This window comes from Columba livia, chromosome 9 (genome assembly GCF_036013475.1).
Source record: "Columba livia isolate bColLiv1 breed racing homer chromosome 9, bColLiv1.pat.W.v2, whole genome shotgun sequence".
NCBI lineage: Eukaryota > Metazoa > Chordata > Aves > Columbiformes > Columbidae > Columba > Columba livia.
Genome location: NC_088610.1, coordinates 929,104 through 939,695, shown reverse-complemented (window position 1 = coordinate 939,695; position 10,592 = coordinate 929,104). Strand labels below are relative to the sequence as shown.

Genomic DNA, 10,592 nt, shown 5'->3' with positions numbered 1-10,592 from the left:
TTTCATCTGTTCTAATTGTTAACGCTTTGAATGCTTCCAGCTCTCTGAGAACATTGTTTAGGATTTCAGGTAAGGTGACTAGCTTGAGAAATACTGTGAACTGCTCAGTTGGAGTTATTTTGTGCAGAAATAAGTGTTAGTGACTACTCTGTGCTTTCCATGGGTTAACAAGGACGCCAAGCTCATTATTTGCACAGCACAGCTGCGAAAGGTTCATGTAGCTCAGCCTGCCTCCCCTCGGGTCAGTACCTGCTGTGCCCCAGGTGCGCTGCGTTGAGGAGGGGAGGCAACAGAAGCCTCGTGCGCGGCCGCGGGAGCGGGCTTGGGCGCCACCGCTCTCGGCCGGAGCCCCGGCCCGGCCCCCCCGCCCCGACCCGGCCCGGTTGTGCGGGAAGGAGCGGGGCTGTGAGACCCCACCGGGGCTGTGAGACCCCACCGGGGCTGCGGGACCCCCGGGGGCCGCCGGTCCCCCCGGGCCCCCGGGATCGGGTACGCGCGGAGGCGGCCGTTCCATCCACCTCAGGGCCGCACGACCGGCGGTGAGCGACCGGCGGGAGCTGCAGGTGAGCCCGGAATCAAAGCGCGGGGGGAAATAAACTGAATTAGCGGCGGTTTGCGAGGAAATGGCGATGATGTCGCTTGTTGTGGCGCTGTTGGGAACAAAGGGCGGCGCGCTGGGGCAGGTGCAGCGGGGCGGGAGGACACAAGATGGCGCCCGCAGCCGCGGTTGTGGGGACGGGCGGACATGGCGGGGCGGCTGCTCCGCGCCACAAAACCCCGGGTTCTCGGGGCAGGATGGTTGGATTAGAAGCCAGGGAGACTACAGGGTTGGATTAAAGTCACGAAGAACGTAGAAACTAGCAAGCGATACTAGTCGTAGTCTTTGTTCTTGGTTTCTTGCAGTACTTAAGTTATGGCTAGATTTCTACTTCAGAGCATTGAGGGTGGAAAGAAATGGTAACAGTAGCAGCAGAGGTTGAACAAATTAAATATGGATGGCAGTTCTTTCAAATAGCCATCCCTCCAAATTGTGGAGGATCGGGCTGTGGTATTGAGGCCTCCACCAGAACAAAAGGTCACGGGCTGGTATGGTCTCAGCCTTAATTATAATGTGACTGTTGTGAAAAAAAATGGTACTAGTTACACTTTCCCCAGCTGTGCTCAACAAATCCTTTTAAGCATAAATGTATCAAAAACCTCCATGTTCCTGAGTTGGAAAATGAGCCGATTCCCACTTTCGGTGTCCTGGTTTGGCTGGGGAGTTACTGCGCAGTCCTGTGCCGCGTTGTGGTGTGAAGAGTTGATAACGGGGCCGTTTGGGGCGTTGTGAGGGTGACCCCGGCTGCCCAAAGGGGTTGTCCCCAGCAGCTGTGGGCCGTGCTGCTCGGCAGCCAGAGCTGCAGGACAAGGGGGGACATTTGGAGTTGCGGGTGTCTTCCCAGGTCATCCATGTGTGTGATGGAGCCCGTTTTCCTGGAGACGGCTCAACGTAAATCCCCCATTTTGCTTTGCTTGTGCGCATGGCTTTTTCTTTACCTGTTAAACTGTCTTTATCTGAACCCCAAGTTTTCTCACTTCTACCCTTCCAATTCTCTTCCCCTTCCTGCGGCGTGAGCAGCTTAAACCACAGCAGCGGGTTATCACACAGTCTATGTGGTAATGCTGCTGTGAGCTCTTTAAACTTCCCGTTGGATGCGGTGGCCAGAGATCACGCATGTTTCTCTCCACAGTTCATAGTGCACTTAACAAAGGCTGTTTCTGCCCATGTGTTATTTTCTAGCATCTTCTGGAGCTCCAGGTTATGGAATAGAACAGAAATCATTGGTGGTAATTAATTCTTCCTGACCATCGTGTTATTTCCAGTTTGCCCAAGTGATGTGGTTGTTATGATAGAGCTGTTGAAGATCTTTTGCAGAGCTCAGAGCACCACTGAGAACTGTCTCTGTCGTTTGAGGAAACAAGACTTCCTCAATCTTGGCATCAGAGTTCACTCTGGGCTTGTTTCTAGCACTTGTGTTCCCTCTGCTTGTTTTGACTAAGTGTGTTACTGTAGAAACAGGATACGCAAGAAGAGAAAGGTCATGTGAATATATTCTATAGATACGGCTAAGGTATGTGCATGTAAGTAGGGTGCTGCACAAAGACTGCGGCTCATGGCGTGTAGGTTGTTTAAAGTGATCCTACTTCTGCTAGTTTGTTTGCAGCCGATTAGCTTTGCATAATGGAGAACAAATGTATTCTTTGATGTGAAAGTCAAGAACAACACTGCATTAGCGCATTACTTTTAAAGGAGTGCAGCAGACAAACGTACTGTATGTTATGTTGCAGGGATGATAGAAAGAAGTACGGTGTTAACAACTGTTCTTTAGTGGTGTCGGGTGAGCATTTGGCGATGCTGAGACAGGTCGGGCCGGGGGCACCAGGTTCCTGGAGGGTTCTTGGTGGGCTCCTGGTTCTCATCTGCACAGTTTAGCTGCCAGACATACATGTTGGACTTTGCACGGCTTCTGCACACCTTAAATAATCTATATTTAATTGCAGCATGTAAAATGAAATTCTGGTTCAGGGAACTGAGGGCCTTTTAGTTTTGGTCAGCTTGTCAAAACCTGATGAGGGAAGTTATGTAAGGAAGGGGTACACATTCCAAGCCCTGCAAAAATGAGAGTTAATTTACCAGTGACGAACTCCCAGCTCTGTTCTGTCACTGCTGGGCTGTTTGATTGGAAAGGAGGTACTAGTGTCACCTCGTTGTCCTCGGGTGGCAGAGACAGCGGGGGTGTGCTGGTCCGTGAAAGCAAGGAAGGGGTTTTGCAGATGATTCCCGCTGCAGAATTGTTTGTCTTGGAGCAACTCAGTTGAAACATTTTTGGTAATGAAAAGATGGTGGAGTTGCTACAAAACCAAACCAAACCCGAACCACACTGTGCAAACCCCTCGGGTTTGGGAAGCTGTTCATGCAGCTCCACTCCAAAGCGCAGATCCTTGAAGAACCTTTTGTTCTTGGCTGGTTGGGAGTGAGACACGAGCTGCTCTCCTCGGCCTGGATTCAGTGCCATTGCTCCAGCTTCCTGGGCTTCGCTGTAACCTCTGTCTGTGACAGACGAGGTGGACACGGGACGGGGCTGTTTGTCTTTACAGAACAGGTGTGATTCCTCTGACAAGAATGACCCAAACTACTTGCAGTTTAACAGTATTTGTTAAAGAAAAACTGAAGCTTTTTTTAGTAAAGATTTAAAAGTATTTTATTGATTGTTGTCCTATAAAATCATAGAAGTCTTTCATCCCTGAAGAACCGTGTCTGACAACAGGAAAACTGGAAAATGCCTTTAAAAAAATTACAGCATTTTTGGAAAAACTAGGTATGAAAAATATATACAATGCATTAAAAAAATCTGAATAACATTAATCTCTGGATTTATACATTCCGTTATGTGTTAAACATCTGCCTGTGTACAATAAAATTTGTTAAAAATTTATTAGCAGTATTTTCACTATGTTAAATAAGTTTTTTGTTCAATTTACAGTTTCTCTCATTACTATTTTATCAGTCCACTTATAAATTAATTTATAAGGCTGTATAACCACTGTCAAGACCACCAAGGTAAGTACTTTTGTACAAAATTATTGCTATCCTAATATATTTTAAATTGTTACAGAGATATATCTTTATAAACATCCAATTCATTCACAAATCAACATATTACAGTATATAAAACATACAGCCCCTTTAAAAAAGACAGCGAATGGAACAAAGCAGAGTCTTGTATAAGTGTTTCCCTCACTTCTACTGAACACGTGTTCTACCCGCCGAGGTGTCGGCTGGTCCTTAGCAAGGTGAAGGTTTTTAGACTAGAGCCTGTCACAGCCTGTAAACTGCAGTTCAGTTGAACTTTCTGGCTCCGCAGAAGGACGTGATCAATTTCCTCTAGTACAGGAGAGCAGAGACACTAAGAACAAAACCCAGAACAATGTATTTCATGTAGGCTGCAGTCCCATCAAAACTCTTGCTCTGAAGCAATAACTTAACATGAAGACCTAGTTAAACACAAGGAAAACAGGAACAAAATAGACCCATTTCCAGCAGTTATACTTTAAAATACCTCTGCTGAAATGGATCTTAAAATGGGCTAATCAACATTGCCTGTTTTGCGGAGTTGGGTACCTCTTTCTTGCTTTCAGAAACCCTTTCACACTGCAGCACGAGGAGGAGAACAAGTCGGAGCTGCCTGAATGAGAATGGCGCAGTCCTGGAGCGCCACGGGAGGCCCCGCTCCGCGCCCCGCGTCCTGCTCTGCAGCTGCTGCCGGCTTGGCTGGCACGGGTCAGAGAGCCGATTACTTCTTGCGAAGCCTGGCCCTGGGTCTGTGCTGGACAAGCAGGCCTTTCTCAATTACAGGCTTGGCTATTCTCACTCAGGTTACACACAGGTTTTGACACAGTGCCTAAGAAACTGGTTAAAATCTGCTGCTGGTTGAGCCAGGTCTCAGTTCAGAGCTCTCAAAATGCAAAATGATAGGACGAGTATGTGAATATCAGTGCTCTGTCACTGGGTTCTTTGCGCTGGTGCCCCACATCTCCCTGCGAGCGCTGTGTGTGTGCGGCCATGCCCGCTGCCAGCCGTCGGTGCAAATCCTGGCGTGCAGGATGGAGGAGCAAGACGCGGCTACACGTTGGTTTCAAGTCCCAGTAAGCGTCCCATCCGTTCCATGTTCTTGTCGAGCGTGGCACGACACGTGATTTCTTTAGCGCACTCCATGGGAAACCAGCCTCTTTCGCCATCCCGCAGCCGTTCCCCTTCGTACCAGCCTGCGGAGGGAACAGACCGGAGTAACAAACCTTTTCAAGTCATGTTAAAGGTACTTTGTCAGAACTCTGTGTGGCGCACTTAGTCCTCACGTACATGCCACTTTCACCTGTGTAGTGAACAAAGTACCAGATTAAGAAAGGTCCAGCAGATTGGTTTTTCGTATGGCCAGAACAAAACAGTGTGCAAAAAATAAATATTCTATGAAACAAGTGTGATATATTTTTATATTGTAATTCAAATATATTGTTTGAAATAATAAAATGGAATTGCAATCTGAAGGAAGCCATGCAGCACAGGTGACAGGATCTTTGATTTCATTTGCAATTTGCAATGTAGAATTGACATCGTAAAAGAGGACTTAGTGCGTCAGGCATCCCTGAGGCTGGAGATATTGGTCAAATCACGTGTGTGTCAGGCAGAAAATGATTTTAATCTGAGGGAACCTGCTGCTGTAGAAAACTGGAGCACACCCCGTGCCAGCCCCGGACTCAGCAGGCAGTGACACAGTACGGGACGTGGGTAATTATGTCCATTTCTCCTACGCAGACAAACTTAGTAAAACCTCTGAGCTCTACGTTTTTTAGGCAGAATTCAGTTTTATATTTGTGGACATGCACGTGTCAAAAGCAGCCAGCACACACCTGCTGCAGCTCTTTACCTGTATCGATTGTATCATCTGAGAGGCGACGAGAGACCGCCCGTGTGCTGCCGGGGCAGAGGCCGCCCCTCAGAAACCCCAACACCGACGCTCGGGATTTTCTTGGCAGCTCAACCTTTGTTCATTGCATGGCCAGCGCCATTTGGAAGCGCGTGTTTCTAGCTGGACTCACCCGCAGTGCTCACAGAGGGTTATTCACAGCAAAATTTTCACTCACCGTCACTGACTTTTTGATAAACCAAAACGACGTCTGCAACTTGAAGAGAGAGTTCATCGGACTGCTTCGCTGTGTAAGTTCTGATGATCTCCACCTGAGTCAAAGCTGTGGGAGAAACGAGCCGGGCTGAATTAAACAACTCATATTATCTTTTATTTAAATATATATGTCATTTATTCTAAAAAGTTCCATTCTAGAATATACACCCCTCAAAAAAACCCAAAGGAAGCAGGAAATCATGCAAATGGCTCCATACCTGAATAATCACATGAAAACATGGGATAAACATACACGGGATAAACATACATGGGATAAACATACATGGGATAAACATACACGGGAAGGGGCTTTGCAGTTCTGCTTAACAGACTGAAACAACCGACAACAGTTGTTAAAGGTGTTAAAGGACCCCGCGCGCTGCCCGCCCCGCTCAGCCCCCCGGCACTTACTGGTGCGGTCCCTGTCCCTGTCCCTGTCCGCGTCCGGCCCGGCCCGGTCCTGCCCCAGCGCCGTCACCCACCGCGCTCTGTCGCTCCTGCAAAGCCAAACGCACAGCTCAGCGTCCCAGCTCGTGCTCTCGACCGTGCTCAAGGCTGCTCCCCCTTCTGAGATTACTGACGTTTTTCCTGGTTTGGATACAGACAACAACCCAAAACTTCCTTTCTCCTCTCTCAAAATATGCCCTGAAGTTTGATACTACTTCTAGTAATAGATTATTCAACCATATTAAACTATTTTAAACATGGTCAATTAGGAAAAAACAAAGCCTATATGCATTGGATCTACCAGCTTCACATCTCATATACCTTTAATTTTAATTATGTTTAAGTAACGCAGATAAACTTCTAGTGTCTGTAACTCATACTTCTTACTAACCTTATTAAAACCAAAACCTATCATCTAATGTACAAAGCATCTGATAAATGTAATACAATTGTACTATACAGTACCACTGGCTGCCTGTAAGAACTACCTGTAACATGCACTTACTTAGCATGAAAAAAACCACCAGACCAAAATGAACCAGGCAAACCAAACCACCGGCCACCGCACAGTCACACACCGGTGTTCCCAGGCCCGAGAGCAGCACAGCCGCCCTGGGACCCCACGGAGGCCCCACCGAGTCACTGCATCTCCCCTTGAACAGAGCAGGAAACACTGAACCGACCTCAGATTACACGTGTCGGTATTTCTGAGCTGAGCAACGAATTACTGAGGTTCTGAGTGCTACACGATAAATCACAGAGTGCAAATCACTGACAACTGATTTTGGGAGGGAGTGGAACAAGCTAAAGGAAAAAGAAAACTAATCCTCAACCACCTATGAATGGCTGAGCTGTAACAAGTTAATGATTGAAACTTTGAATTTCTGCAAATAAAATTTGAACTTGATTCCCAAACCAAACATTTCAGAAAAAAACAGATTTTCTCACGTTTGCTGAAGGGCTTTGCTATCAGAACCCTTAGAACCACACCGAGGGAGCTGCAGGGTAGAACTCTCTTATTCCCCTTCCCCTAAGATAAAGGTTTGTTGCTATCTTTGGATAACTTCAGGTTTTAGCTAAAATAACGAGAAACATCTGCATTGTGCCGAGCCCCCATTTTGTCAAAAATCAGAAGCATCTGAAAGCAGCAGCGGCTTCGGTTTGGGAACAGCCCGCGGCGTCTGCAGCCGCCTCGGAAAAGGCACGTTGCCCGTGTCTGGAGGGCCAGCCCGGGGTCCCGCTCGTCCTGCTCCCACGCGCCATCTCCCGCCCGGCACCAGGGCGCTGGGCATCGGGCGGGAAACGTCCCGCTCACTATTGTGAGTAGAAACACATGTACAGTCTATTGGCATTTAATAAGAAAATGGGATGAAAAATAATCCCCAACATATATTCTTTCTCAAAGATGAAACACCCGCCCATCCTCCTGACATCCAATACCTGTTGGTCTCCTACCACTGGCCAGAACTACAACACGAGCTACTTCAGCCATTTCGGTCATTAAAAGCGGGTGGTACTAAACTTGTGCTTCAACCAAAACAAGAAAGTCTATGTACAGTTTTGCATGAGCTTAACTTTCTGACCTTTTGTTAGAAACTGGGGTTATTTAGACTCCTCTTTTCCTTTCCTTGCAACCATTCTTAACAGGAAAACTACATTTCTCTCAGACAACTCTAAGAAAAATGGGCTAACGCCAGACCATCTCCACATCTCCATAATCTGTTTATACCATGCATTTTGTGCCTTATTCACAGGGCAATACAAGGCTCCTGACCTAACACAGAGACTTCTGTCCTTGGGAACCACACAGCACATGAAGTGACAAACACCAGCAAACTGTGCTACAATAATACTCTATAAATAATAATAAATAATAATACTCTATAAAAATAGGTAAGTTTCAAATAAAGTCATTATTTTCCGGTTCTGTTCCTCTGAGCGACAATCTGCCAGACTGCTATTTGTATTACAAACAGTATAGAGCAAATCAATAATAAATCTGCAGAACAAACTGTCTTTTGATAAGAAGCCCAGACAACTAAAAATGCACTGCATTTTTTCCCAATAAAAATGCATTTCCAAACAAGTCTGAATCATCTTGCTTTATAACGAGATCTTTAATAGAAATCATTCATGATCTGTAGTTTCTTTCAGGGTTATTCTAAACTTTGAAAGCAAACCTAAAACCATTAAGTTTTTCCAGGCTGGGCCGTCTGGAGGACTCTGTTCCGCGTCCTGCACCCCAACAGACAGAACCTTATAGTTCAGGCACGGGCACCACCACAACAGGACGCCTGTTGTTGCTGTTCCTAGCGCAGAACGCTCCAAGCGGCGCTGGGACCAGGGGCACGTCCGTCCCGGGACCAGGGGCACGTCCGTCCCGGGACCAGGGGCACGTCCGTCCCGCGCGGCACCTCCCAGCTCGTCAGGGCTGCTCCCACCCCGCACCATCCAACCGTCCTGTTCTAATTAATAACTCACTAATGGCTGCTCCGGGACAAAAGCATTCTGCATTCAGACCCCAACAACGTTTGCTTGCTACCACCGTTCTGCCTGTTTCCTCCTGAGCCCGTGCCCTACCAACAACATGGTGTGAACCCAAACTGCTGAAAGAAATGACCATTAGAACAAGATATTTCAAACCAACAAGGAACAAACCAGCACAGAACCACAGAACCCCCATCGCATTTCAGTCATTTACAACCTAAGTGATATTATGGTTTAAAAAAAACAAAGGAAATGGAAGTTGTGCCACATAATGCAAGTGGTAAATAAACATAATCTAATGATGATGTATTGCCAGATGGACAGTTCTCACTGTTAATTTGAACTACAAAAGTGACCTGAGTATCTGAGTCATCCCTGGGGTTTGTTGTAGCAGGAATACAATGTCTTTTAAATACCTGTCTAAGACACCTGAGAACTGCAGTCCAGCCCCAGGTCTGCTATGGAGTTCCTTCCAGAACCCCTCAAGCCCCAGAAATCCAAATGCTTGAGTACCTGTCCTGAAGCCCTTGTTTGCCTCACCAGTAACGACTAGAGAGGATCCAGCAACCCCTGACTGGGGCGCTGGCGATCTCTATGGCATTGCAATTCTTGGCCTCAATAGCCAAAATAGTAGCACACCATAATAGATACCCAAGTTTCTAGAATTCCAGCACACAAGATCAATTTTCCATCATTCCCGCGCCACGAGCTCGAGGCCAGAGAAGCAGTCGGGTGCACTCACTGCGTGTCGGTGCCCAGGAGCAGCTCCACGCTGTCCCCGGCGTGGTTGCTGCGCACCAGCAGCCGGAAGAGCTGGGCCGTGTTCTGGCCCTGCCGCGTGGCCGAGGACAGCGCCGCCGGGGCCAGCGCCGGGGCCAGCGCCGCGGCGTTCCGCGCCGGAGACAGCGCCGGGGCGTTCCGCGCCGGAGCCAGCGCCGCGTCCTCGGCGCACGGCTGCACCGCCAGCTGCTCCCGCAGAGCGTAGTCCGTGACGTTGTAACTCTCCTCGCTGCAACAAAGACAGGAGGAAAAAAGGTCAATGTTTAATGTTCCACTAAGTACGTCTGGAAGCAAACTCGAGTCACAGAATCCACTTTACTATGCAGCATGGCACAACTCTTCTGACACCTCAGATCTTCATCTTTTCCATTTGTTTTCAAAACTACCCATTTTCCAAAATATAAATGACGTCAGTTTTTAAAGCCCGCAGAATTTCATTTAGTGACCCAGGTAAATTACTCTGGTGTCCCTGACAGGGTGTCAGTTCAACTTAACTCCATTAAATCTGAAAGCAGGCACACTGGTTGTATAGAATTGTGCTGGTTTTTTTCTTCTGTAGCTTCAAATGAACAACTGACCTTAACTTTAGAATTTTATAGGGAAAAAGCAGTAGTTTGCTTTCCCCGTGCCTGTAAACTATGGGTATGTACACTGCCTCCTTGATTCTTGTTTTAAATGCAGGACAATCATTGTCCATCTGCGGGCACACGGTCTAGTCCAACGACTATTTTACAACATTCTGAAACATAACCCGAGTTAACTGTGAATTTCAAAGGCGGGCGAAGGCCTCACATGCGACGGGTCTGGTGAACGCACCGCACACCTCACCTTTCAGACAGCGCTCTGTAAATAAATACACCGCTCTGAGTCATATTAATAAAGATCGTGCATTTCCAAACTCTTGAAGCCATGAAACATCATTTACGCCAATCAAGAGCTGATGACAAGGACCCAGCAGCCAGCTGGAAAGGCCTTTTGGGTGCACTGAAGCTCATGAGGGTATTTCCCACAATTGTCTTACATGCACTTGCAAGTTTACCAGGTTACAGCAGCCGCCTAGAACACCGATAAACTAACCACCCCGTGATTTCATGCACGCTTGTAGAGTTGTTCAGGTTTAGTGTCCTACACGGGTACAAGAAGACAGAAGAAACGTGC

General features: G+C 47.4%; 1 protein-coding gene across 1 annotated transcript in view; it reads right to left on the bottom strand.

Moving 5' to 3' along the window:
* Positions 1–3,215: 3,215 nt before the first annotated feature.
* ARHGEF26 (Rho guanine nucleotide exchange factor 26) overlaps positions 3,216–10,592 on the bottom strand; it is a 40,572-nt gene continuing 33,195 nt past the window's right edge. Inside the window, exons 11-14 of the mRNA XM_065073375.1 lie at positions 9,397–9,663; positions 6,132–6,217; positions 5,683–5,787; positions 3,216–4,806 (exon numbers count right to left, since the gene is read on the bottom strand). Of these exons, the coding sequence (XP_064929447.1) occupies positions 4,664–4,806; positions 5,683–5,787; positions 6,132–6,217; positions 9,397–9,663 (601 nt within the window). The 3' untranslated portion in view covers positions 3,216–4,663. The remainder of the gene's footprint in view (positions 4,807–5,682; positions 5,788–6,131; positions 6,218–9,396; positions 9,664–10,592) is intronic.